This window comes from Pelophylax lessonae (genome assembly GCF_965119305.1).
Source record: "Pelophylax lessonae genome assembly, chromosome: 1".
NCBI lineage: Eukaryota > Metazoa > Chordata > Amphibia > Anura > Ranidae > Pelophylax > Pelophylax lessonae.
Genome location: NC_138768.1, coordinates 352,997,316 through 353,024,735, shown reverse-complemented (window position 1 = coordinate 353,024,735; position 27,420 = coordinate 352,997,316). Strand labels below are relative to the sequence as shown.

The 27,420-nt window shown below is 47.5% G+C and overlaps 1 protein-coding gene across 2 annotated transcripts in view; it reads right to left on the bottom strand.

Annotated features, from left to right (window-relative positions):
• Nucleotides 1-27,420, bottom strand: part of KIF27 (kinesin family member 27) — a 165,539-nt gene that overhangs the window by 85,869 nt on the left and 52,250 nt on the right. For both annotated transcript variants that reach the window (XM_082265583.1, XM_082265584.1), the window contains exons 8-9: nucleotides 13,296-13,396; nucleotides 13,053-13,208 (exon numbers count right to left, since the gene is read on the bottom strand). In XM_082265583.1, the coding sequence (XP_082121709.1) occupies nucleotides 13,053-13,208; nucleotides 13,296-13,396 (257 nt within the window). The remainder of the gene's footprint in view (nucleotides 1-13,052; nucleotides 13,209-13,295; nucleotides 13,397-27,420) is intronic.

The following is a 27,420-nucleotide window of genomic DNA, read 5'->3' as shown; positions in this document are numbered from 1 at the left end:
CTTAGCACTGCGATCCACCGCTGACGTAGCAATGGCAGCACCGGGGCCAACAGTGGTGGACAGAACCAGAGCAGACTTCTGGAAATTCAAAGTCCAACCGGACTCCTACAGAGTCTGCACAGTGATGTCCAGTTTGTCCTTTAGAGCAGTAGAGAAATCTGCTTGCAGAAGAAGATCGTCCCGGTACCCAAGTACTGCAATCCCCTGCTGTCGCAACAATGCTAACACTGGGGGCCAACACTTTTGTGAACACCCGAGGAGCTGAGGCGAGACCAAAGGGTATCACCAGTAACTGATAATGCTCCTCTCCCATGGCAAAGCAGAGGTAGCTCTGGTGACGAACACATATTGGAATGTGTAAGTAAGGGTCCTTGATGTCGATAGAGGCGAGAAAATCACCCTGATGCAGGGATGCCACCACCGTGCGAATGGACTCCATTCTGAACTTCTGTACCCACACAAAGCAGTTCAGTGACTTGAGGATGCACCCTGCCCTCCTTATTTGGCACTGTGAACAGGTTAGAATAAAACGCCTGAAAATGTTCTGAGGTCGGAATCGGGAAAAATCACCTGAAGTGACAGGTCTTGCACTGCACCCAAAGAGAGCTTGCAATCGGTCCGGGGACAGGCGCACATTGGAAGGAAATTACCTTTCCGGAGGGTAAGAATGAAAATCGATCTTATAGCTGGACTGTATGACTTCGTGGACCCACTTGGCTTCCACCAAGGAGGTCCACAGGCCCAGAACACAGCGAAGATGTCCCCCCATCCCAGGCATGGGTGAGGGCGCATCTTCATGTAAAAGGAGCATTTTCTGCAGGTCTGGAGAATCCCTCTCTCGGCTTGCCAGATCAAGGTCGCTTGGATCCTCCCGAAGAGGCCTTGATAGGCTTTGAACCATTGTGAGCTGACACCGAGGGATGAAAAAACTTCAGCCAAGAAGGACGGGCCACATCTATGAGGGGGTTTCTTACCCCTGCGGAAGAAAAGTACTCCTCCCTCTGTGAGACCCATAATGATGTCATCTAGGGTAGCTCCAAACAGGCGATTTCCCTGAAAAGGAAGATCAGTTAAGGCTTTTTTAGAGGTCTGGTCCGCAGACAAACATTTGAGCCACAAAACACGCCTAAGGACCATTGCCGAAACAGACAGTCTAGAAATTTAGGGGAGCTGCATCCAAATTGGCATCACAGATAAACAGCAGCTCCTGGACCAACTGGTCTGCCAGCTCAGTAAAGGCAGGGGGGGAGCTGTTCACCCTCCAGGTCACGTCATAAAAAGTTTAGCCCACTCGGTCACAGTTTGCGACACTAGGGCAATGGTGAAGACCGGCCTAAGTACTGAACCCGCAAAAGTGAATATATTGCGAGCCACAGTCTCCGCTTTTCTGTCAGCCGGATCCTTAAAGGCTGGCGATTTTTCAGCCGGGATCATGGTTGCATTATTTAACCTGGAAACCGGGGGGTCCTCCACCGGTAGAACAGTCCACTTTTTAAGGACGGACTCTTTAAAGGGGTACCTCATGGCAAATCGTTTAGGGACCACAAAGGGACGTTTTGGATGTTCCCACTCTCTTGCTACAAATCTGTCAAAATAGGAGGGAAAACACCTTCACCGCTCTAGATGACTTGTGAGTGCCAAAAGGAACCATCGCCTCTGCCGCAGCTTCAGCTGCGTCTTCCATTTTTAAAGTCTCACGCACAGACACAATCAGTGCACCCATCAGCGCCTTTTAGTGTGCAGCAACAGGTGTGGAGGAATCATTTAGGGAGTGTGGCCGCAGACCCCTCAGGACGGGCAACGTCCACGGCGGCTGAATCAGATACAGGATCTGAGGAGACAGATGACGCAGGGGAAGCTTTTTGCTAGCCCGCCGCCCAAAAGCCACCTCCTCCTAGGACACAAAGGACTCCAGGACTTCCATCAGTGCATCAATGGATGGTTGGGACCCAGAGGGCCCCGCAGCCTCTGAGAGGGGGTCAGGTGGGGTAATATGCTAAACAGACTCCATTAGTAAAATAGGGGGACCCCCACAAAAAGTGCAAAACACTAAGATACACCCCCAACGCGCTGGTAACACTACCTGCAGAGCACCCCACGATCCTGCAGCAGAGAAAAAGAGGACCTTACCAGACTCACTACTCCATTAGACAGTTACTGGCAGCACCAGGATAAAATGTACTCCACGTGCGGCGTCCAGGAAGACAGTGACCCATGAGTTAGCACCAGGAGATAAGGAGGGGCTCCCACAGCCGAAATCACCGCACGGAGGCTCTCCTGTAATGGCTGCCACTAATTCCTTTGCCAGACCAATGTAAAATGGCCATCGGACTACACAAACATGGCCTCCGGCCTATACACAATAGAGGCCATGACAAAATGGCGGCCCCGTGCGACTCCCAGGGACCCAGGAGGGATCCCTGGGGCACAGGCAAGGCACAGAGCCGGGCAGGGGCCCCAACCAGGTACAGTCCCCCTCCTCAGCCGATAGCCCAGTCGCCAGGAGTGCACCCCCCCTGCCCCCAGTACAGAATCATGCCCCAGAAAGCAGCCCAGACTGCAACACTACCCCAGATATAAGGGGAGTGGGGGGGGGTGGATGGAGGACTAGATGATCCACAGGGACCACCAATGGTATGGGGGGCATAACAGGAAGGAGGGTAACCCGGGGGTCCGACCGTCCCAGGGAGGGGCCACGTCGACCCCAAAACCCTCCAGGGAGTGAGAGGGGACAGCTACACACCATACCGGGAACTAGGCGGGCACCGCTCCAGACAGAACCGCCTCCGCATCGAAATTGGGGGCTGTCGGCCAGGATGAACGCTGCAAGAGAGGCCGAGATGCAACCTCGCATTTAACTCACAGGCCAGCCCCCGTCCAGTAGGGCTATGTCGTGGCCGACCAAACACGGAACTGTGGTCTGCGTGCACTCGCTGGCCAGACTGGGGTGACCACTGGATCTAGATTTTCCAGCCGGTTTCCCAGTCCCTCAATTGATTAAAGATCTCACAAGAAAAGAAACAGGAGAAAAAAGTTATCTAAAAAGAAAAAATTGCCAGGACCACAGATCCAAGCAAGGAACTAGGTCCTTACTCCTGACTAAGCAGAAAAAAAAACTGAGTACCTATAGCAGAGAGGGGGAGTATACCTCCTGGGACTGCCTATAGGCGTAGTCGAGTCTTTTTCTGCCTAGTGTCCTACTCCTGTAGGGGGCAGTAAAATCCACTGGTCAAGATTCTCAGGAGCTGTGTCTGTCGAGGAACAAAAGAGAAAGTGGTTTAGACAGAAACAGTGCCTGGCCAGCTAGGTAAAGAACAGTACACAGCCCCAAGCTATTAATAAATAGAAATGTTTTTTAGCAGTCCCCCAATGTTTAGCCAATGGCCATCTTACTAGACTGTAGATGGGAAAGCAGTGCCCCTCGCTACAGCCTGTGAGACTAAGGGAAGCTGAAGCGGTTTTGCTTCAGCAATATACCGCTAGCTGCACCTATATGAACACACTCACAAAATAAAATCTTCAGAGACATGGTAAGCTCTGGTCCCGACACATAATTGCAAGATATACTGGCCTGACCTGAACAGTGGAGTCCTGTGTTAAGTGGAACACATAATAGACGTTATTGCTGACTGCATCGTGAACAACCAGTATACTAAATAAATTGGGTAAACCTGCACTCATTGGCCAGCTAGAGAGACTTCAAGAACTCATTATTTGACAGGAACTCACCAATAGCTGTAATAGTAGAAAACTCTAGTTAAATGAAAATAGAGTGGAAAATACAGCATAGAGAAAGGAGTCATCCATTCTCCTAAGGGCCCTAAGCATAACTGAGCAGGTATTGGATGTTAACTTCTAGAGCAGGCTTCACTAATTTAGAAGACAGTTCTTCCCCCACTTTCCACTGCCAATGTCATCCTCAAAGCAAAGCGGAGAGCGGGAGGCAGGACATTTCTGAATGGAGGGCGGGAGCTGGAGATGCCAGAGTTAACTTTTAATATTTACAAGCTGGTAATTGGTTGCTTGGATGCAGGGCAGTCCTAGCAACCAATCACCAGCTTGTTAAGAGGACTCCAAAGTGGGGGGGATGGTTAAAGAATACTACTGTGGGGGGGGGGGGCAGAGTACATTACTGTGGGGTGGGTGATGTGAAGGGGGACTGAGGAAACTTAGGTAAGGGCTGGTTCACAACTTTGTGATACAGTGTGATGCGATTTTAAAACCCAATCATTTGAATGGGCTGAAATTGCTCTGGATCGCACAAAAAGAAGTGCATGCACTACTTTTAAAAAACGCACCACATCAAATCGCATGGTGCTACAGTACAATACAATCTTTGTTTGCGATCTGCGTTTGGGATGTCATTAAGAATATATTGACACCCACTGCAGATTCCACAGGCAGTGCATTTTGAGCACAGTGTGGGAAAAGCACACAGAAAACGCCATTACTGCACCATGTTTTAATGTGAAAAAGCCCTAAGAACTGTGATATAGGAGGAGAGGGCTGTGATGTCAGGGATCTGAATCATCGATCAAATGTCCGGACCTCTACTGGGAGAACATTTTGCTGATCGGACCTCCGTGAATTTTAATTCAATTCCCCTGCTCTAGGGGGCTGGCCTTCAGTTTCTATATGCCTAGTGTCCTGTAGGGGGTAATATAACCCTAGATTGCTTATTACTATAAAGCTGCCTCCCTATAGAGAAAAAGGTTTAGGCTAAAGTTACAATTCAAATCAGGGAAAGTAACGTTTCCTGTTTATCAGTTGTTTTCCATCCCTGCACTTTTTGCTTTAACTTACAGTTACTATTTTCTTTTTGATTGAGTGAGGAACTGGTGATATAGCCTTACCCTCACAGCTGCATCAACGGAAGGCTACATCAACAGTGCTTTGCCCTCGGATAATGTGCCCGGTCACATTTTCCAGGAAGAAAAACTCAAAGCTCCAGGCAGAGTTCTAGGAACTAAAAGAAGATAGATTAATTTGCCCTTAGTGAAAATGGCTACCGGGAGAATGGGAAGAAAAAGAAAAATAAAGTATGCATAGAATAAAAAGCCTACAATTATCTAAGTATCTGTTTTTAGATTGCCATTACTAAACCTTTTTGTGCCTTTGTTGCAATTTTTAAGGTAAGGGAGAAGATACTTTTTATAGTTATTTCTCAGATATGAACGCTGGGTCCAATTTAAAGCTATTGAAGGGGCAAATTACGTATTCTGTAAAGCAAATGCAAACCTAAATACAAGCAATTTTATGCCCAGAACGAAAATTAGATTAACACCACCTATCATTTGAACAGAGGAGCTAGAGGTTAAATAGGCCCTAGCCTATGACACGTCTGTGTTTTCTAACTACATAACTTGTAATGTTGCTATACTGTATAGCAATTTTATTTATTTATTTATTTTTTATATAGCATTTTTAGATATAAATTGCTGACAAATGTACTTTTTATATATTTAAGGATTTTATACACTACATGGATATCTTTTAATAATGATATGTATATTGAATAAAATTTATAGGATTTTTTTAACATGGGATCATTTCTTGGTATGAGGATTCAAATAAAAACTACAGTGCCTAAAAAGAAAATTTGGGAACTAAAATGCAAATAGTGAAAATGGTAATAGACAAACAAAATAGCTGCTGCACAAATTTTGACGAAACACCAAAAATAACTATTTGAAAAAAAGATAAGCCGCACTGGCCTGTACTACCCTCTGTGCTCACTCCTTATTATTTATAATAGTGACAATTAAAATAATTTACAATCATATGCAATATGTGCTGAAATGAGCTAAACAAATAAAGCATATGAATTGCCAACATAAACAAAACAATCCAATATTCTTGTGCAACAATACGGTGTGCAAGGAAGGCTTCCATAGCTTAAAAACGTTTAAAAACCAGGCTTTATTTAAAATGATCAAAAACGCTCACATATTCATAGCGTCTTTTTTTTTATTTGCACTTTTTTTCTATTAAAGGTTAAGTCCAGGCAAAACCTAACTAACGCTAAACCTGCTCCGTGCCACATTCTAAACCTAATCTAACCTTCAAAAGCAAAAATCGCTGTAGTTACCTATTCTGCACCCAATCTGGTCCGGTCTCCAGCGATGGAAGCTGTGTGCAGGAGAGGATCAACAACAGCTGTGAAATGAATGGGAAGTGACGTCTCCCAAAGACTTACTATGGGGCTTCCGTTGTCAAGTGCCTCTCCTACACCCATCTCCATGCCGAAGCCGCCGTTGACCGCTTAGCATGTGACCGGACCGGATTGGCTGCAGAATAGGTAAGTACAGTGATTTTTGCTTAACAGGGTTACATAGATTAAAGCGGAGTTCTAGCCATTTCACTCACCTGTCCAACGGTCCAGCGATGCGGCCGCCCGAAGCCTCGATCCTCTCCCTCGGCATCACTGCTGTGGGCACCCGGATGTGACAGTTTGCGGCTTCACAGCCGGGTGCCCACTGCGCATGCGCGAGTCGCGCTGCGCGTCGTGATTGGCCGGCAATCTTCTGGGACCTCTGACATGTCCCAGAAGATTGCAGGGAGGGAGGGGGAGAGGAGAACTTCCGCTCAGGGCGCCGCGGCGATCCGAGCGGAAGTGGGAGCGGGTACCTGTCAAAACTAGGTACCCGCTCCCCCCCCCAAAAAATGACATGCCAAATGTGGCATATCAGGGGGTTAGGACCACCTAAAGCGGAAGTTCCACTTTTGGGTGGAACTCCGCTTTAAGTTTAGAATGTGGCACAGAGCAGGTTTAGATATTTGCAATTCATTAGCACTTTATGATCACGCAATTTTTGCACATTGTTGCACAATATTGGATTGTTTTGTTTATACTTGGAATTCATATGATTTTTGTTATAGCTCATTTCAGCACATATTGCATATGATTGGAAATGATTTTAATTGTCACAAGTATATATAAGGAGTGAGCACAGAGGGTAGTATAGGCCAGCGCTACTATGCTTTTTTCCAATCATTTCTTGTTAAGGCATATTTCTTTAAAAATCCCATGGGCATCTGGTCTGTTTTAGTGTTATCTATAAAGTGAAGGACTGAGATCCACCTTATTCATGCACACAAACAGCTTTCTATTCTTTGTAAATAACTGTCACGTTAAATTTAAGGGAATTTTTAAAGAGTCCAAAGATACAAAAAAATTACAGTCTCAGCTAAAAACACAGATCCTTCTACTTGAGTTAAAGCTTTGTGAGCCAATCATACTGCATTAAAACAAGAGTTTTATTTAATATATATTTTCAATTCTCTAGTTGGTCTCAGCTCTCGCAAAGAAGTTAAAAAACAAATGGGAATACAGCTCTCTCTACCGCAATCATCAGGATCCCAAAGAGGCTTGGTAACTGCACCACAAGTTTTTCTCCTTGCTTTCACAGACAAGGACTAATTTCCACTGAAAAGAGGTAACATAAAATTATATAAATGATAAATTACATAATTATTGTAATTGTGTACTGAGACCGAAGAACACAATGCATAGAACTGTTAAATAAGCTCAGATAATTAGTTCCAAAGGGCTTTTCTGTCTCTGACATTTATGGTCCTACATAAGAGAGTATTGAGTTGACCATCTTACTGAAAATGAGGATAACATCTGAAAGCTGGTTAACAAAAAAGGATGTTAGTCAAGCAAATCCAGGCATACTGAATTGATGAATAATGGATATCTTAAAAAAATTAACCCAAATTTACAAACTTTACATGAATTAGCTAAGGTATACAAAAGTGTAAGCAACAAATCTGCACAAAGGAGCGATTAGTCAGATTGACAATACTGTGGCAATTCTGAGCTTAGAAAGGGACCACTAAATATTCTAGTCAGAGGCCTGGAATACAGTATTCTAATATTTTATACCCATTTGTAATTCTTAAAACTTGCCAGAGGACTGTGTTTTTTTGAGACACAAAGCTTGTCAGAAAGTCAAAGACCAACAATGTTCAAAAGTATAAATTCCTTGCATAAAAGCAGAAATACATTTTAGGATGGCCACTAAGATATTATGGTGGCCACACACATTTGATAAAATGATCAATTTTTTTTTCAGATCGACCTCTTCCAATAGGATAATTGATCTATAGTTGACAACCCATTAGATTACCATACCACACACAGGGAAGTGAATTTTGATCAATACTTAAGATACGAATGTAACTTGCAATCATAAGTAGTTATGGATTGCATCTCTGTTTCCATTATTTAATATAATCTGATCTATCAAAATACAATCATATTCATGAACAACGTATCTTGGTGTTGTGGACTGATGCAAATGATAATCGAATGGTCCTGCATCCTAATCGATTGGAAGGGAAGTTATGGCTATTTGATTGATTGTGAAACCGATTATATTTGGAGTGTGTGAGGCCACCATTAGCCCAATGTTAACAATTTAGATGCAATATACTGTATATTTAAAAAGCAACCAAAGGTCTTGAACACACACACACATTTTATTATGTTTCATCCAGACCTCTGTTGGATTCAGAAATTTTCAAAGGGAAATTATTACTAGAATTAGATCTAGGATATTCAACATTTGTGTAACCTTTGCTGTGCAGTCCATACATGACAGCTCCTATCTGAGGGTAGCAATGGCTTAACCGGTTTCGGACCGCCCACCGCATATATTACTGCGGCAGGCTGGCCCTCCTGCACGAACCGACGTCGGGCTATGTCGGTCGTATGCCTGCAGCTAGGGTACTAGCGGGGACTCCGATTGCCGTCTGACATCTGCAATCGCTCCCCGCTGAAAGAGAGAGCTGTTGTAAACACAGCTGACCGTTCTTCTCTCTGGAATGATCACAGAGCTCCTGTGATCCTTCTATATTTGGAATCACAGGTCTCTGTGATCATTTCACAAACCCTGCCCCCATACAGTTAGAATCACTCCCCTAGGCTCACATTTAACCCCTTGATCACCCACAGTGTTAACCCCTTCCCTGCCAGTGTCATTATTACAGTAACAGTGTATATTTTTAGCACTGATTACTGTAGTAATGTCACTGGTCCCCCCAAAAGTGTCAACAATGCCAGTTAGGGGTCCGCTTCAATGTCGCAGTCCTGCTAAAAATCGCAGATCGCCGTCATTACTAGTAAAAAAAACAAAAAAAACAATAGAAATGACATAAATCTTTCCCCGTAGTTAGTAGACACGATAACTTTTGCGCAAACCAATTAAAGTACGCTTATTGTGATTTCTTTTTACCAAAAATATGTAGCAGAAAACAAAAATTGGCCTAAAATGTTAGAACATTTTTATTTATTTTTTTTGGGAATGTTATAATGTGAAAAATATTGTTTTTTTTTCCAGAATTGTCCCTTTTATTTTTTTGTTTATAGAGGGAAAAAAAAAAAAAATCGCAGAGATAATCAAATACCACCAAAAGAAAGCTCTATTTGTGGGGAAAAAAAGAACATAAATTTTATTTGGGTACAGCGTTGCACGACCGCACAATTGTCCGTTAAATTAACACAGTGCCGAATTGCAAAATATGGCCTGGTCATTAAGGGGGAAAATCTTCCGGTCCAGAAGTGGTTAAAGTAGTACTATAGGCAGCTTTTGTTTCATTTTGGGATAGGGCAAGGAAGGGTTAAAACCAGCGTCAATTTTTTTTACGCCATCTGTGTCCCATTGTAGAGATTTTCCTTCACTTCCTGTCCCATAGCCAAACAGAAAGTGAAGGGAAACCCCTGCAAATTAAGGGATTTCCTTGGGGACCCCCAGATCACTAGAACTAGTGTCCCCATGAGAAGATTTCCCCTCTATTACTTTTCTGGGGACAACCCAAAATTTGGGATTTTCTTTTCCTTTCAATGATAATGTTAAACAGGACAAATAGAGAGGGTGAATCTCCTTAACGGGGGCACAGATAGTAATAAAACATGACAACCAATCTAATCCCTCTGCACTCTATCCAAAATTAAAAAAAATGTTTTGCCTTTAGTTATGTTTTAAAGCATTTGTGAACCCTACCAATTCACTACCCTTTTTTTTTTTCCCCTTTTTCGCTTCTTAAATATACCATTGAAAAATACATTTTGTAATACAAAAGGTATAAGAGGAGGGGGGGGGATTATGAGATCACACAAGCAGAACTATACTCACCTTCACTTCACTGTCCAGGAGCTCTCGGGTGGTCTCTGACATCTGCAGCCCGTCTTCTTCCAGGTTTCTTTCTCTGGCAATTTTGATTGGCTGGTCCAATGTATGTCATTCTCATGCATGAGCAGAAGCCAAAAATCGTACATTGTACAGTTCCAAAAGGCAGGTAAGAATACTTAATGCAGAAGACATAGTGGGGGAGATTTACAAACTGGTACACACAGAATCTGTTGCAGCTGTGCATAGTAACCCATCAGCTTCTCACTTCAGCTTATTCAATAAAGCTTTGACGATAAAAATTTAGAAGCTGATTGGTTACTATGCGCAGCTGCACCAGTTTTAGTAACTCTCCCCCACTATTTCTCTTCTGTATTAAAAAGCCTGCCTGTTACTATTTTATTTTTGCACTTCAATAAAGCACGGCACTGTGCTTTACAAATGCGCTTAACACTTTGCTTGCTTTGAGACTTTGAAGCATGCAAAGTCCTATTCATTTTTATGAATGAAGGGAAAAAAAAAAAAAAAAGTACGAGGAGAACCTGATCACAATGCCTGTCAAATGCATGTGACTGGACTCTCCTATAATGAAGTTTTTTTTGCAGGATTATGCAAAGAGCACTTAAATGGGACAACACAAGCTCCACACCACAGCCTGCATTTCATGATTAAAGCCCCGTACACACGTAGCGATTGTCGGCCGAACGATCGGTAGTCTTTTGTCCGATGCTGTCCTGTCGGTTGAAAAGTGCTAAAGACTGCACACTAATTTTGTCTGCCAACAACAGCCGACTGCAGAAGTGATGTCATGTGATGGTTAACTTTCCGTGTGTTTTTTCTTCTCTGAGCATGCCCAGTCTTGCTCATCTGCTGTTTGTCGGCCGAATTCTGTACTGACTGAGGAACAATCGGCCGTTCTGGTGTTGGCCAACAAAAATTTTAAAGTCTGCACACCAGATTCTGTTCGGCCGAAAAGTCGCAGCCGGTTGTCGGAAGCATCAAACTAACAAGCCGACAATCGGCCGTTGGCCGAATATTTACGGCCGACAATCGCTACGTGTGTACGGGCCTTAACTCAATGCGGAGTCTGCCCTGCATTACAGATAGGCCCCTTAGTGTTTTACTGGATCCCAATGCCTCCAACTGCCCATTAAAAAAGTATAAGGAATGTAAAAGGTAGGAACTGTTTGCAAACTACTTCTCCTTCTCTGCATGTCATAGCCATCAGTGGTGGGATTAGGCACAGATAAAACAAATTTAAAATCTGCTTTAGTAAATCCACTTTTTTTCTTGATCTTGAGGGGTACAGGAAATCAGATGCCTTTGGGTTATCCTACTGCCTACAGGAGAAGTGGAAACTGGCAAACAAAAAAAAAAGAAAAGAAATTGTAGGCCAGCTCAGGATAACCCCTTATGCAAGCATGCTTGGTTCCCTGTTAGTGTACTCAGCTCTACTAAAGAAAAGTCTAAAGAAAAATTGCTAGCCTTATTGGTTTTCTATAAGGCTTGTAGGAACATTTCTTCTTCTATTGATTTTGATCAAAATTCATCCCTCCACCACCGCTTTAGCTGTTTTCTACATACCAGCTATCCAGATTAGTGTTTCCTCAGCCTAGCTTTGGAGGCTGAACCAGTTTGTGGTGCCATTAAAAATAAATGGCACCCAAACACAGGTGGTGCATTTTTCCGCTATTGCAGTGCAATTTGGAATTGTGGGCAGAATTTCAGTAACTCTGTCCGCGATCAAAAATCGCCAGATGTGAATGGGGCCTAATGGTCCCACATTCTGTGCAGGAATTATTGCAAAGAGCCCAAACAAAATATTTGTCTTCTCTAAAACAAAGTTCACTATGAATTTATATTGTTATCACATACAAATCTAATCATCACAAGGTGTATGATTTTAAACCCAGCAACCTTTAGCCTGGTACACAGAAAAAAAAAACGGTCAACTCCAGTCGGAGTCGCTGTACTAACTATGCAAAGTTAGTGTAGCGATCTCCCCTGCTGAGCTGTTGTGCTCTGACAGGGGGACGGCCCCCACCAGCACACCCCGATCAGTGCTCACTGCCATTGGCTGAGAGCACTAATCGGGAGTCGGCCAGCTGCTGGTTTCTGTCTGGCTTCTGTCAGAAAGACCAACCCACACGGGCCAAGAACAAAAGAGTAAACATTTAGACAGACGGCAGATGTGCATTTGGGGTGGTGCATGATTTCAGTCCCATTTGGAGGGCTTACATTTTTATTTTTTTATTTTTTAAACTTCAGGAGATGAATCAATAAAAACATGCCAAGTTAGGGCTCTTTCACACGGAGCGGACCGCATTGCGATCCGCTCCGGCACTTTTTTTTTTTTCACGGAGCGGATGACGCTTGAGTCATCCGCTCCGTATGTCCGCATATCATCCCATCCATTTGCGGATGATATACGGACATAATGTATGTCTATGGGCATTACGGATGTCAGCAGATGACACCGCTGGCATCCGATTTTGCATCCGTTCCGTTTTTTAAACGGAACAAAAATAGGGTTCTGTTCCGTTCCAAAAAACGGAACAGAACTGAAAGGACGAAAATCGGATGTCAGCGGATGGTCATCTGCTGACATCCACAATGCCATTGACATGCAATATGTCCGTATTTCATCCGCAAAAAATAGGATGATATATGGACATGCGGAACGCCCGTGTGAAAGGGCCCTTAGTCTGTCGGCTTCTTGCTGAGGTAGCAATAGTAAAAGTTTAAGCACACACTAGAGCAAACAAACCACAGGCTGAAGGCAAACATAAAGCAGACCAGGTTTAGGATATTTTGAAGCAAGACATAAGAACGCAGGAAAAAACACTTTCAAATCAATCCACAATCCACACATATGAACTTACAAAAGCCATACAGGTGACTAAAGGAATAGCAACTTACTTGTGTTAATTAGCTCATTAATCAGCTCCTCCTTCATCTTGATATTAATTGCCAGCTCCCTCATCTTCTGTTTTGCATCAGCAAGCCGAAGTTCAGCTGTTTTAAGTTTTTTCAAATGAAGACTCTGGCTTTCTTGTACCGATTCCATAGTAGCTCCTAGAAAAAAACATGTTGAAAATCAGTTGTAGTTATAGAACAGTAATATGTCTAAGCAAGTAGAGATACAAATTTAGAGAGAATTACCCATCAATTCTTCACTGATGGAAGCGGTCTGTATAGCACTATTATTTAGTTCTCCAATCTCAGGGACATGTCCTCGGGTCCATGTGCGATTGATGGACCGTCTACAAAAAAATTAAATACATTATTATTTACTCAGCACATGGCTACATGTTAGGCATTTGAGTACAGAAAGGTAAATATCCTAATTATTTATAACAAATGGCAAACTCTGCTGCAAAATGCTGTGTTTCGGTTAGCAGAGTTTAAAGTCAGATACTGAGGTCTAATGCTACAGAGTGTCCTATGCCTTTATCTCTTCTCTCTCTGAGTGAGTATAGGCAAAAGGCATTTGAGAACAATTAAATCATGCCAGAAGTAAAGAAGAGATGTCTGGATGGCCACACTCCAATAAATCCACCTTTATTTGAATCCAAAAAAGCATACAAAAACTACACTCCATACAGCAAGCGAGGAAATAAGATACAGCAAGCAATACAGCTAATGCGTTTCACACTATTCTTGGTGCTTAATCATAGTTATGAGCTGCTTTTTTTGGATTCAAATAAAGGCGATTTTATTGGAGTGCAGCCATCCAGACATCTCTTCTTTACTTCAGACATTCTGCTAAGTGCAGGGTTAGCACCCTTTGCTTGTGCAATGGAAGTGAAACTTTAGGGGTGACTACCTTGAGCGGTGTATTACTTTGATTAACTAATTATGCCACTTACACTTAATCATGCATAAAGAAAAAGTAGTAAACAAAACACGAAATTGCACCATCCTTTTAGTGATAGTGATGAGGATATGACTAGTTAGGTCCACAAGAGTATAGCTGCAGGTGTGCTGCAATAGGCTAAAGAAAAATAAAATAAAAATAGCCGGAGGGGTATAGGAAAAAAAAAAAAGAAAAAAAAAAGAACATAAAAGGGAAGGGAGGGGAGGGGAGGAGGAGGTCCCCACTGGGAGAGAGAAGGGGGGGGGGGGGCTGGGACCTGCTCACAATTATTTTCAAGTGTTGAGAGGGGTACACAGTAGTCTGCATCTCAATCCTCGGGTACTAGCACAGCCTGATAATCGGCCGAGAAGGTAAAGTCGGTCCAATAGAACCAGCAGTTTTGGCATTGTTGCTCTCTACTGTTTACAGAAGGCAGCAGCTCTTCCATTCTTTGGATTTCAATAATCTTAGCAAACCATAAACCCAATGTTGGGGGCGAATGTTTGCTTCCAACACAATGGAATGCATGCTTTAGATGTGTTAAGTAAATGGAGAAGAAGTGAGCGTTTGTATTTTTTAAAAGGACATAGGGGCCAAATGCCGCACAAAAGCCACAGGATCATTTGGCATTTGGACATTCATTAACCTGAAGAGGATTTGTATAACTTGGTCTCAAAACAGCATTAGTTTTGGGCAAGGCCACAAAATATGGAACATTATGGCTGGGTTATATGCAGCTACCTAGAGGTTATTGGACACTGGCAAAAAGAGAAAGATGTAGGGATATCATAGGAACAGTGACGAGGGATGTGGGTACCATACTGTACTTCAAGAAATTGATTTTTTACTGGCAAGTCAAAAATCCTATTTTCTTTTTCTGGTCATACAGCACAGGACACAGGGTCTTTTTAAGACTAGGATGTCCAAAAGCAATGCAAATGAGGGGTGGGCAATACGGTAAACAGCATTGACAGGCCCACACAACAAAACAGTTTCAGGCATAAGGTATCACCTTACATTTGAAATTGGCATGATAGGAGGCCTAAACATCCCCCCTCGTACAACTTAAATGTGTAAACAGAAGCCTAGATGACAGCCTTGTAAAGCTGAGAAACAGATGCCTATTGCCAAAAAGCCCATAAAACATTAACAGGTATGGTAGAGTATGCCGTAACAGGGAATGAAGGAACCCTCAGTGAATAAATGATGTGGCTGCACAAAAAGAGTTCTGCTCAGCTGTGCAGACTTCAAATTGACAGCTGCTGTGGGGTAGAAAAACTCCTGCACGATATTGGGGGAGGGGGGCACCTAACACAATGTTACACCTTAATTATAGGTGTAACCCATAACATAGCCTTAAAGATGGACTTAGCCTTTAAGCCCTAATGACAACTTGTCTGAATCACCTAGCAACGATAGAGCAAAAAGCAGGGAGGCCCCTGTGAAAACCTTCAGGAGCACAAAGAGGGAATCTGACTGCCCAAATAGCATGCACCTCATCCAGACAGTGGAGAGAACTCTCGTTAGGATATCCTGAAGCAGGACATATGAAGGCAGGAAAATCTTCTGGTTAAGCTGGACAGCAGAGACCACACTTGAGAGAAAAGAAGGTTTTGGCCTCAAGACAACTTTGTTCTGGTGCACTAACACTAAGATAGACTCCTTACAGGACAAGGCTTCTAACCCAGGGCCCCCTACGCAGAGGTAATGTCAACAAGATAGCCAATTTAGAGTAAGGTCAGATAAGAACCAGAGAGAACCAGACTGAAGTCTCAAGCGGATACTGAATGAAGGCCTTACCTAAGGAGTAAGAGGCCAAAGGTCTCTGAAATAGAATGGCCAAGGCTGAGCTTTCTCCTTTGATGATACGAAAAGCCAGATGCTGATCCAGACCAGACTAGAAAAAAGGCAGAATATGTCCCACAGAGTATTTACTACAATAAACATTCCTCAACTTGATCCAAGCAAAAATGGGATTTTTGTCTTACCATAAAATGAATTTCTCTGATTTTCATTGATGGTATGATATGATCTTCATAATCATTGGGTTATGCTGCCCCCTACAGGAGTAGGACACTAGGCAGAAAAAGAATCTGGCTACGCCTATGGGCAGTCCCAGGGGGTATACTCCCTCTCTCTGCTATAGGTACTCAGTTTTATTACAAGCAGTGTCAGAAGAATTACAACTCCACAGAGGGGTGGGTGTTGTATCAGTCTATGAACATCAGAGAAATGGATTTTACAGTAAGTCAAAAATCCCATTTTCTCTTTCGTTCATTGATGGACACAGCTCCTGATCTTCAGAACCATTGTGATGTCCTAAAGCAGTATTAAACATGAGGGGTGGGAACAGCAAAGAAAATTCTCAAGGCTAAACAGCCAACCAGGCAACAGGAGCTCAACCAACACAACTGGAGCTCACCTGGAAAAAAAAAAAAAAAAACAATACACTCAAGAGGATCAGGTCCTCTAAACAGCAGCCTCCAAAATCTTGCGGCCTAAAGAAGCATCCGCAAATGCCAACATATCCACTATATAGGACTTTGTGAAAGTGTGCACCGACCACCAGGTGGCCGCCTTGCAAACCTGCGTCACTGATGCCTGATGACGGCGGAAGGCTCAGGAGGCACCAAGTGCCAGAGTAGAGTGCGCCTTTACAGGGAAAGAAGGAGTCTGACCCCTGATGCAATAGGCCTGAATAACCGTCTGTCTGATCCATCTGGAAATGGTCGCAGAGGAAGTGGACAACCATTTCGGAGGCCCATTCCTGAGCACAAATAGTGAGTCTGACTTCCTAAAAGACTCCGTAGCTGCCAGGTACACCCTAATTACCCAGACCGCATCCAAGGCATGCAAGGCAATTTCCTTCAGGTGTTTTGGCCTGGGACACAGGGAAGACAACACAATGTCTTCATTCAAATGAAAATCAGAGACAACCTTTGGGAGGAACGATGGACAGGGGCGAAGAACTACCTTATCTCTGTGAATCACTAAGTAAGGTGAACAACAGGATAACACCGCCATTTCCAACACCCTGCGTGCAGAGGTTATAGTCACCAAAAAGCCACGTTCTGAGACAGCGTGTCAGGAACGTGCTGGCCACAGTACTGTTATTTGCCAAAGGTGGATGCAGATGCGCATGCGCGATCGCGCAAGTGCCCAGCGTTTTAGATGTGCTAATGTGCGCATGCGCACAATTATTCACGAACGCGTGAACGCCAATAGATGCGGGCGCTAAATTACCATATACGAGTGCAGCAGTTGCAATAGGGCTTTGCTGTCTGATCTGCAGCTGTACTTGAGTTCTGAAACCTGATCCTGCTTCTTCTGTGTTTGACCCGGCTTGCCCTTGACTCCACCTGCATCTCTCCTACCTTGACCTTGGCCTGTATCTGGGCTTTACTTTCGTTTTTTCCCATCTGCCTGCACTCACTTTGCCGATCTCCGCTTGAACCCCGGATATCCTCTGCCTTCTGTCTTTGCCTGCTATTGATCATCTGTTACCGACCCGGCTTGTCTGACCTCGCTTCCTGTGTCTCCCGCTCTACATGCACCTGCCTGCTGCCTGCTGCCACCAGCCTAAAGTCTGGCAGCTCTGCCTACCTGCTGTTACCTTCTGGTTAACCCTGGTGATACACGCACCATCTGAAGGACGATCCAGGCACTCTTACACCACCACGCTCTCGTGGCCACTGTCACAACATCGGTGGTCCCGGAGCCAGGGGTTGTACGAGAAGCCTTCCCTCTGGACATCAGGCTCAGCCGTCAGGTACGTGACACAGCGTAAGCAAGGGAATCTCCTGAAGTTTCTTAAAGGGAGGCTTCTGGAGGATCGAAAGCACCAAATTGAGGCCCTAAGACGGCAACGGAGACCGCACTGGAGGAACCAAATTTTGGACACCCTGAAGATAGGTACGCACCAGGGAGTATGTGGCCACCGGGAAGGAGCGAGGATGAACCTCAAGAGACTCACACCACACAATGTACGTCTTCCACGTACGATTATAGGTCTTCCTAGAGGTAGATTTCCTAGCTTTTAACAGCGTTGGAATCACAGACTTAGATAAACCTCTGTCCATCAGCACCTGGCGTTCAACAGCCAAGCCGTCAAAGGCAGAGACTGTAAAGCAGAATGGAAGATTGGTCCTTGGGACAGCAGATCATCCCTGAGAGGAAGCTTCCAAGGAACGTCTGTGATCAGCCGCACCAGATTGGCGTACCAAGCCCGGCGAGGCCAGTCCGGAGCCACTAAGATGCCTGGAATCCCTTCTGCCTCAAACCTGCATAGAAGTTTTGGCAGAAGCTTGAGAGGAGGGAAGGCGTAAATCAGATGACACTGACCCCACAGGGCCACCAGCACATCTGTGGCATCCGCCAGAGTATCCCGTGACTGAGCCACAAACCTCTTAACCTTTCTGTTGAGCCAAGACCCCAACAGATCCACCTCAGGGATGCCCCACCTAGAGACACAACTGATGAAACACCCCTAGATGAAGGGACCACTCCCCTTGGTCCACGCCTGCCGACTGAGGTAATCCGCCTGCCAGTTTTCCACCCCGGTAAAGTGTACGGCGGAGAGGGCTGGAACGAACTGCTCTGCCAACCTTAGAATGCCGGCTACCTCCAGAGCCGCCAGGACACTTTTAGTGCCCCCTTGATGATTGACATGAGCCACCTTGATAAGCATCCTTGAAGTCGATAGAGGCAAGAAAATCCTCCTGATGCAGGGATGCCACCGCCGTGCAAATGGACTCCATCCTGAACCTCTGGATCCGCACAAAGCAGTTTAGCACCTTGAGGTCCAGGATTGGACGCATCTTGCTTTCCTTCTTAGGATCTGTAAACAGGTTTGAGAAAAAACCCTGAAAACTTTCCAAAATCGGAAACCGGGACAATCACCCCTTGAAGCAACCGGTCTTGTACTGCCCCAAACAGACCCTGTAAACGGTCCGGGGAGAGGTGCAAGTTGGCAGAAAAGAGCCATGCCAAGAGACCAGACTGAAACTTGATCTTGTAGCCGGACCGAATTACTTCGTAGACCCACTTGTCTTGTACCAGGGAAGTCCACAGGTCCGGAAACCAACAAAAATGTACCCTCATCCCCCATACGGGTGAGGGTGCACCTTCATGCTGAAGGTGCCCACTCTCAGGCTTGCCAGACCAGGTTTGTTTGGATTCTCCAGAAGAGGCCCTGAAAGGCTTTGAGCCCTTGTCAGTCGACCCTGAGGGACGAAAAAACTTCTTATGAGCCGGGAAGAAGGGCCCACGTCTATGACAAGGTTCCTTGCCCTTAGTAGCCTGCGGAAGAAAAGTACTCTTTCACCCTGTGAGCCCTTTAGTGATGTCATTCAGGGTAGCCCCAAACAGGCGATCCCCTTGAAAGGGGAGATCAGTCAAGGCCTCTTTAGAAGTCTGGTCCGCAGACCAGCATTTAAGCCAAAGGACATGCTAAAGGACCACTGCCGAAACAGAAAGCTGTGCCACTAGGAGAGCCGCATCCAAAAGAGGCATCTCGGATAAACTGCAGCCCCAGGACCAGCTGGTCCGCCAGCTCAGCAAAGGCAGGGGGGAGCTGTTCTCCCTCCAGGTCACGGCATAGGAGCTTAGCCCACTAGGTCAGACTTTGCAACACAAGGGCAATGGTAAATACCGGCCTCAGCGCTGAACCAGCTAAGGTGTACATAGTGCGGGCCACAGCCTCCGCCTTCCTGTCAGCCGGATCCTTAAAGGCCAAGGATCATGGTTGCCTTGTTCAATCTGGAAACCGGAGGGTCCACCACCGGTGGAACAGTCCACTTCTTAATAAGGGACTCCTCATAGGGGTAACGCCCAGTAAATCGGTTAGGGACCCCAAGGGGATGCTTTGGTCGTCCCCACTCTTTAGCGTCAATTCGGTCAAAATAGGAAAAAGGAAACAGTTAAAGGAAACACCTTTGCTGCTCTGGATGGCTTGTGAGTGGCAAAGGGAACCTGCACCTCCGTCGCAGCTGTGTCCTCCATCTTTAAGGTCTTATGCACAGATACAATTAGTGCATCCACCAGCGCCTTTTTGTGCACAGTTGCAGATGTAGAGGAATCATCCTCTCTGAGGATTCCGGGCGCGTGGTCGTAGACCCAACAGGGTGAGCCACGTCAGCGGCGGCCAAATCAGATTCAGGATCTGATAAGACAGATGAGGCAGGGGAAGGTGGGGGGGGGGGTGCTTTTTGCCAGGCCATCACCCAAAACCCACCTCCGCCCGGGACACAAAGGACTCCAGAACTGCCGTCAGTGCATCAATGGATGGTTGGGACCCGGAGGGCCCCCGCAGCCTCAGAGAAGGGATCAGTTGGGGAGATGTGTTCCAAAGACTCCATGAGTCACCAGGGGGATCCCACAAAAAGTGTAAAAACACTGCAAAAGGGACAACCCCCACCACGCTGGCAGCACCACACAGTCCCCAGGCACAAAGCGATCCTCAGCAGAGAGAGAACCCCACCACCTGCAACCACCAGAATAATCTGCACTCCACGTGCAGCAATCAGGAAGTGAAAAGAGTCAGCACCAGGGGATGAGGAGGGGCTGCCACCACAGAAATCGCCACCCACAGTGCTCCACTGTCATGGCCGCCGCTATTTTCAATACAAAACCCCCACAAAATGGCCGCCGGACTACACAAACAAGGTCACCACCACGCAAGACACCAGTCTACAGCAAAATGATGGCCCCACGAGGGATCCCTAGGCCTCAAAGACAAGCCCAGGCAGGAACCCCCACCAGTACCAAACCCCCCCCCCTGCACAGCCGATTGCCCGGTCGCACCCCCCAGCCCCCATTGCCAGCATAGCACCCTGCCCCTACCCCAGGAGGTGGACCAGATCACCCACACAGCCCCAATATAAGTGGAGGGGGGGTAGGATGGGGGACAGGTGAAAAAGGGGTGCCTGACGGAGGGAGGGGAACCCGGGGGTCCTACCGTCCCAAGGAGGGGCCAACGTCCACCCCAAAACCCTCCAGATGGAGAGGGGGGGCAACTACTCACCATACAAGGAACCGGGCCAGAACGCCTCGCTATCGAAATGGGGGGCTGTCGGCCAGAAGGGACGCTGCGACTCGGGCTGAGACCCAGTCGTATGCGACCTCGCGAGCCATTTAACTCGCAGGCCAGCCCCCGTCCAGTGGGGCTATGTCACGGCCGACCTAACATGGAGCTGTGGTCTGCACGCACTCGCTGGCCAGACTGGGGGTGACCACTGGATCTAGATTATCCAGCCAGATACCGAGTCCGGCAATTGATTAAAAATCTCACAGGAAAAAAAACAGGAGAAAAAAAGCAATCTAAAAAGAAAAAAATGCCAGGGCCAGAGATCCCAGCAAGGAACTGGTCCTTACTCCCAACTAGGCAAAAAAAACCACTGAGTACCTATAGCAGAGAGAGGGAGTATACCCCCTGGGACTGCCCATAGGCGTAGCCAGATTATTTTTCTGCCTAGTGTCCTACTCCTGTAGGGGGCAGAATAACCCAATGGTTATGAAGATCAGGAGCTGTGTCCGTCAATGTATGAAAGAGAAATAGGCCTTCCAGGTGTGATGGCAGAGAGGGAGTATACCCCCTGGGACTGCCCATAGGCGTAGCCAGATTCTTTTTCTGCCTAGTGTCCTACTCCTGTAGGGGGCAGAATAACCCAATGGTTATGAAGATCAGGAACTGTGTCCGTCAATGAATGAAAGAGAAATAGGCCTTCCAGGTGTGATGGCAGACATTATGAGAATGCCGAGGGTCCCTGGACCCGATGACAAACCTGTCCAGTTAGTTGTTGAATCTGGGACACCAGCAGATACACTTTCGGCACCCCCCACCTGTGGAAAAGTGCTTGAAACACTTCCAGATGGAGAGCCGATTCCCCCTGATGCAGAAGCTTAAAGGTGAGAAAACCTATGTGTCAATTTCCCACGCCTGGGATGTGGATGACAGACAGGGCATGAACGCAAAGTTCTGCCCAAGATTATCAAGTCTGTTTCCTTTTAAGTAGTATGACCTATGGTGCCTTCTTGATGATTGGTGTAGGACACAGCTGTAGCACTATCCGACTGTATTCTCCACCGGTGTTCTCATGATAGAAAAGTCCAAGGTTTAAAGGTCAATAATTGCAGAATGCTGACACAATGGGCAGTACAATGATTGAGTCTGTTTGTCCAACCCTACCCGAACATTGCATTGCAATGGTCCAGAGTGAAACTGGGCCTACACTGCAGCCTCGAAAAGGAGGCAATCATTAGACTAAAGACCCTTTCAGAGGTTCCCGCAGCTTCCAAGAGTGGATCAGGTAGTGAAACGTGCACCCCAGGAGTAGATCAGGTGGTGAAACGTGCAAACCGCTGCTCAGCAAAGAAAAAACATTTAAAAAAATAAAATAAAAATATGGGAGGCCCCTTCCCCCTGTGCACCGCTGTGGCAGCGCAGCGCACCCGCAGCGCTGTATACAGTAAGGATCTGCCACACTGCTGGAAAGAGGAAACGCTGACCTGACACTAGAGGCCCCCACAGTCTCAGAACTGTCTCCGACTACAGGAAAATGGCCGCCAATGCAAGTCTATGGGGAAACCAAAAACATGGCCGCCGAACTGGGAATCACAGAGACCACGGAAAAATAGCGGTACAACACACCCCTAGGGACCCCCCCCCCCCCACAGTACCCAGGTACGGATACCCCTACCTGGGACCGACAGCGGCATCTCCCACCGCTCCTCCAGCCCAGCACCATGTGGCCCCCCTACCCATATTCACCCATGCCCTCAAACAGGGGCCAGGGGGGGGGGGGGCAGGGAACAGGTGAGGGCATCCAAATTGTGGGAACCCCGCAAGGAGGAGGGAGGAGCACAAGAGGGAGGAAAGACACAGGGGGGCCCCCGACCACCCCAATAATTTCGCAGGAAAGGAGGGGGTGAAAGTATTCACCATACCACGGTCACCAGCCGGGCACCACTCCCAGCAGTCCAGCGCACCATCTTGGAATTGGGGTGCTGCGGCATGAGGTATGCTGCGACTCTGGTCATGACCAGTGCTATGCGACCTAGCGAGGTGTTTCACTCGCTGGTCAGTCCCCATCCAGTGGGACTATGTAGCAGCTAACTTAGTGCGGAGCTAGTAGTTGGGTCGCGCTCGCAGGCCAGACTGGGAAGACCGTAAGGATCTAGAATATTCAGTGCATCCCCCAGTCCAGGCGGTTGATTGTAGTTCTCACAGGAACAGTTGATTGTAGTTCACACAGGAACAAAAATAATAAAGAAAAAGTAAAAAAACTGAATTTTTGTAAAATCTTACCTGTAAAATTCCTTTCTCTGAGTCCTCCGACAGTCGCCGCCTCTTCATATTCGTCACATATGGGGTATTAGACTTTGCTCCGAAGGAGTAGCTAGGCAACAGAATATGTTAACAATAAAGCTTTAACATATCCCACCCTCAAGGGGTGGTCCCCTCAGTCAATACCCTCCTACTTCCTGCAACCATATCTCAGTTTTAGTGGAATAGCAGTAGAGTATACAGTCAAACCCCAAAAGAGGGGCGGGGGCGGCGACTGTCGGAGGACTCAGAGAAAGGAATTTTACAGGTAAGATTTTACAAAAATTCCGTTTTCTCTTACGTCCTCCGACAGTCGCCGCCTCTTCATATTCGTCACATATGGGGACGTCCCAAAGCAGTGCAGACATGAGGGGTGGGAAACGCATCCGCGCCGAAAGGCAACGCAGTCTCCACATCAAAGAAAGGAACCTTACCAAAGGAAGGAAACCAGCTGGGCAACAGCAAAAATAAGTGCTCAACAGGAGCAACAACCCAGGAAAAGACAAAAAACCAGGGGATACAAAACTTATCCCAACAGCCAGGAGTCCCCAACAAGGGACCCTAGGGAACAGCCGCACTAAGAACCTTGCGGCCAAAGGAAGCATCCGCCGATGCCTGAACATCTACTTTGTAGAATTTTGTGAAAGTGTGTACGGTCGACCAAGTCGCCGCCTTACACACCTGGGCTACAGAAGCCCCATGACGACAGGCCCAAGACGTACTCAGAGATCTAGTAGAGTGCGCCTTCACAGGCACAGGGGGAACCTTCCCCTGCAAGGCATAGGCCTGTTCAATGGTCTGCCTGATCCATTTGGCAATGGTAGAGGCGGAAGCCGCCATGCCCTTCCGAGGACCCTCTGGAAGAACAAACAAGGAGTCCGTCTTTCGAAAAGACTCAGTCGATTTAAGGTAAACCCTAATCGCCCGAACAACATCCAGAGAATGTAGTCTCACCTCCTTTGGATGTTTAGGCTTCGTGCACAACGAAGGCAAAACAATATCCTCGTTAAGATGGAATTCCGAAACTCGTTTCGGCAGAAAAGAAGGATTAGGTCGCAAGACCACCTTATCCAAATGAACAACCAGGTACGGAGACTTGCAGGACAAAGCCGCCAGTTCCGACACTCTGCGAGCCGAAGTGATCGCCACCAAAAAGGCGACCTTTTTGGACAACATAGACAACGATATCTCCCTGATCTGTTCAAAAGGAGCACGTTGTAACACAGACAGGACTAGATTCAAGTCCCAAGGGGGCAAAGGATCCCTCCTAGGAGGAACCAGATGCCGCACACCCTGAATAAAAGTGCCAACCAAGGAGTTGGAAGCCACGGGACGTTGAAACAGAACGGCCAGCGCAGACACCTGACCCTTTATCGTAGCCAGCGCCAAACGCTGATCGACACCCGTCTGAAGGAAAGACAGCACACGGAAAACCGAGTACGTGCGGGGTGAAAACCCCCTGGACTCACACCAGGCAAAATAGGCCTTCCAAGTACGGTAATAAACCTTTCCCGAGGAAGACTTCCTCGCGTTGATCAAGGTATGAACAACCTCTGGAGAGAGACCCTTCTCCTTCAGGACCTCGGTCTCAACAGCCAGGCCGTCAAAGCCAGCGACTGTAAAGCAGGATGGTAAATCGGTCCTTGAGACAGTAGATCGTCCCGAAGAGGCAGACGCCAGGGGGCGTCGACCGCCAGATTCACGAGGTCTGCGTACCAGGACCGGCGAGGCCAGTCCGGTGCCACAAGAATCACCGTGCTGCGTTCCGAGTGTAACCTGCGAAGGAACCGGGACAGCAACTGAATCGGTGGAAACGCGTACATCAGCCTGTACTGATGCCACGGGGCCACTAACGCGTCCGACGCGTCTGCCCGAGGGTCGCGCGTCCTTGCCACGAACCTCTTCACCTTGTAGTTGAGGCGAGACGCGAACAGGTCCACATCTGGAAGACCCCACTTCGCGCACAACATCTGGAAGACAGCCGGGTGGAGAGACCATTCCCCCTGATCCAGGGTCTGGCGACTCAGATAGTCCGCCTGCCAGTTCTCCACTCCCGGAATGTGAACCGCCGTTATCGCCGGGACATGAGTCTCGGCCCAAGACAGAATGTCGGCCACTTCTCGAGCCGCTCGGGCACTCCTGGTGCCCCCTTGGTGGTTGATGTAGGCCACCGCCGTGGCATTGTCCGTCTGCACCCGAACCGGGCAGCCCTGCAGCCGGTCCGTCCAGCGATGAAGACAGAGCCTTATCGCACGCAATTCCAGAATGTTGATCGGGAGGGAAGACTCCCCCTCCGACCAGGTCCCCTGGGCGGACAGAACGCCCAGAACACCACCCCAGCCCGACAGGCTGGCATCCGTGGTGATTATCGTCCACGAGATCGGACGAAACGACTTGCCCCCGGACACCAACGGGGACTGGAGCCACCACAGAAGGTTTTCCCTGGTGCGATGACTCAACGAGATCTGAAGATCCAGAGATTGAGGTCGCCCGTCCCACTTGGACAAGATCTCCGCCTGGAGACCCCGCGTGTGAAACTGCGCGAAAGGAATCGCCTCGAAAGCCGAGACCATCAATCCCAGACATCTCATACACGTCCGCAGAGACGAGTTCGGAACGTCCCTGAGGAACCTGACTTCCTCCTGAAGAGTCCTGAGTTTGTCTTCCGGCAGGAAGACCTTCGCCTGCACCGAGTCCAGTATCATTCCCAGATAGGGAAGACGAACCGACGGACTCAGTGTCGACTTTGGAACATTTATCGTCCAACCGAACTCCTGCAGAGTTTGCATCGTGACAGACAGGTCCTTCTCCAGACCCTGACTGGTCGCAGACCGAATCAGAATGTCGTCCAGATACCCCAGGACAGAAATGCCCTGGGCTCTCAATAATGCCAGAACCGGTGCAAGCACTTTGGTGAAGACCCGCGGAGCCGAGGCGAGCCCAAAGGGCAACGCCACGAACTGGTAGTGATCCTCCGCAATGGCAAATCGAAGGTATCTCTGATGACCCTCGAATATGGGGATGTGAAGATACGCATCCTTCAAATCGATGGAGGCCATGAATTCCCCCGGAACCAGGGCAGCCACCACCGAGCGCAGGGATTCCATGCGGAACTTGCGAACCCGCACAGAGCGGTTCAGAGCTTTCAAGTCCAGAATTGGACGAACCTTGCCCTCCTTTCTGGGCACGGTGAACAGATTGGAATAAAACCCCCGAAATCTGTCCCGATGAGGCACCGGAACCACCACTCCCTGAGCCCTCAGGTCCCGCACCGCCAGGTGCAGATCCCGCAGGCGCTCTGGAGACAGTTGTAGATTTGAGGGAAAAAATCTGCTCTCTGGCCGAGAGAGAAACTCGATCTTGTAACCAGATCGAACGATTTCCAGAACCCATCTGTCCCGCACACGGGCCAACCAGGGCTGAAGAAAACCGAGCAAGCGTCCCCCCACCCCAAAACTGGGTGAGGGCGCCCCTTCAGGCCGAACTGTTATGGGCCGCAGGTCCGGATTGGCCGGACTTCTGTTTCCCAGACCAGGGTTTCTTCTGAGAGCCCTGGCCCTTGAACGGTTTGCCCTTGTAGTGCGGCCGAAAGGCACGAAAGGACCCCTGAGGGGGCCGAAAATGAGCATGCTTCTTCCCAGAAGCCCCCTTAGCCATGGGGAAATGGGGCAAGAGAGTGCTCTTACCCCCGGTAATCCCCTTAATCAACACATCCAGGGACTCCCCAAAAAGGCGAGACCCATCATAAGGCAGATTGGCTAAGGTTTTACGTGAAGATTGGTCCACCGACCAACATTTCAACCAAACCAGGCGGCGAGACAACACCGCCACGCTGTGCACACGCGCGGCCAACGGAATCAGGTCCAGGTCCGCATCACACAGATACATGACACCCTGGTGGATCTGATCCACCATATCCAGGGTCGCCGCCGAGGCCGAATCGGCCACTAGGACGCGCCTAAGCATCTGCGTCCAACTTGCGATCGCCTGGGCCGCCATGAGAGAAGCAAACAGAGCCTTAAGCATAGAACCCGTAACAGAATAAGTATGACGGGCAAGAGACTCCAGTCTCCTATCCGTGGCATCACGGAAAACAGGGGATCCCTCTG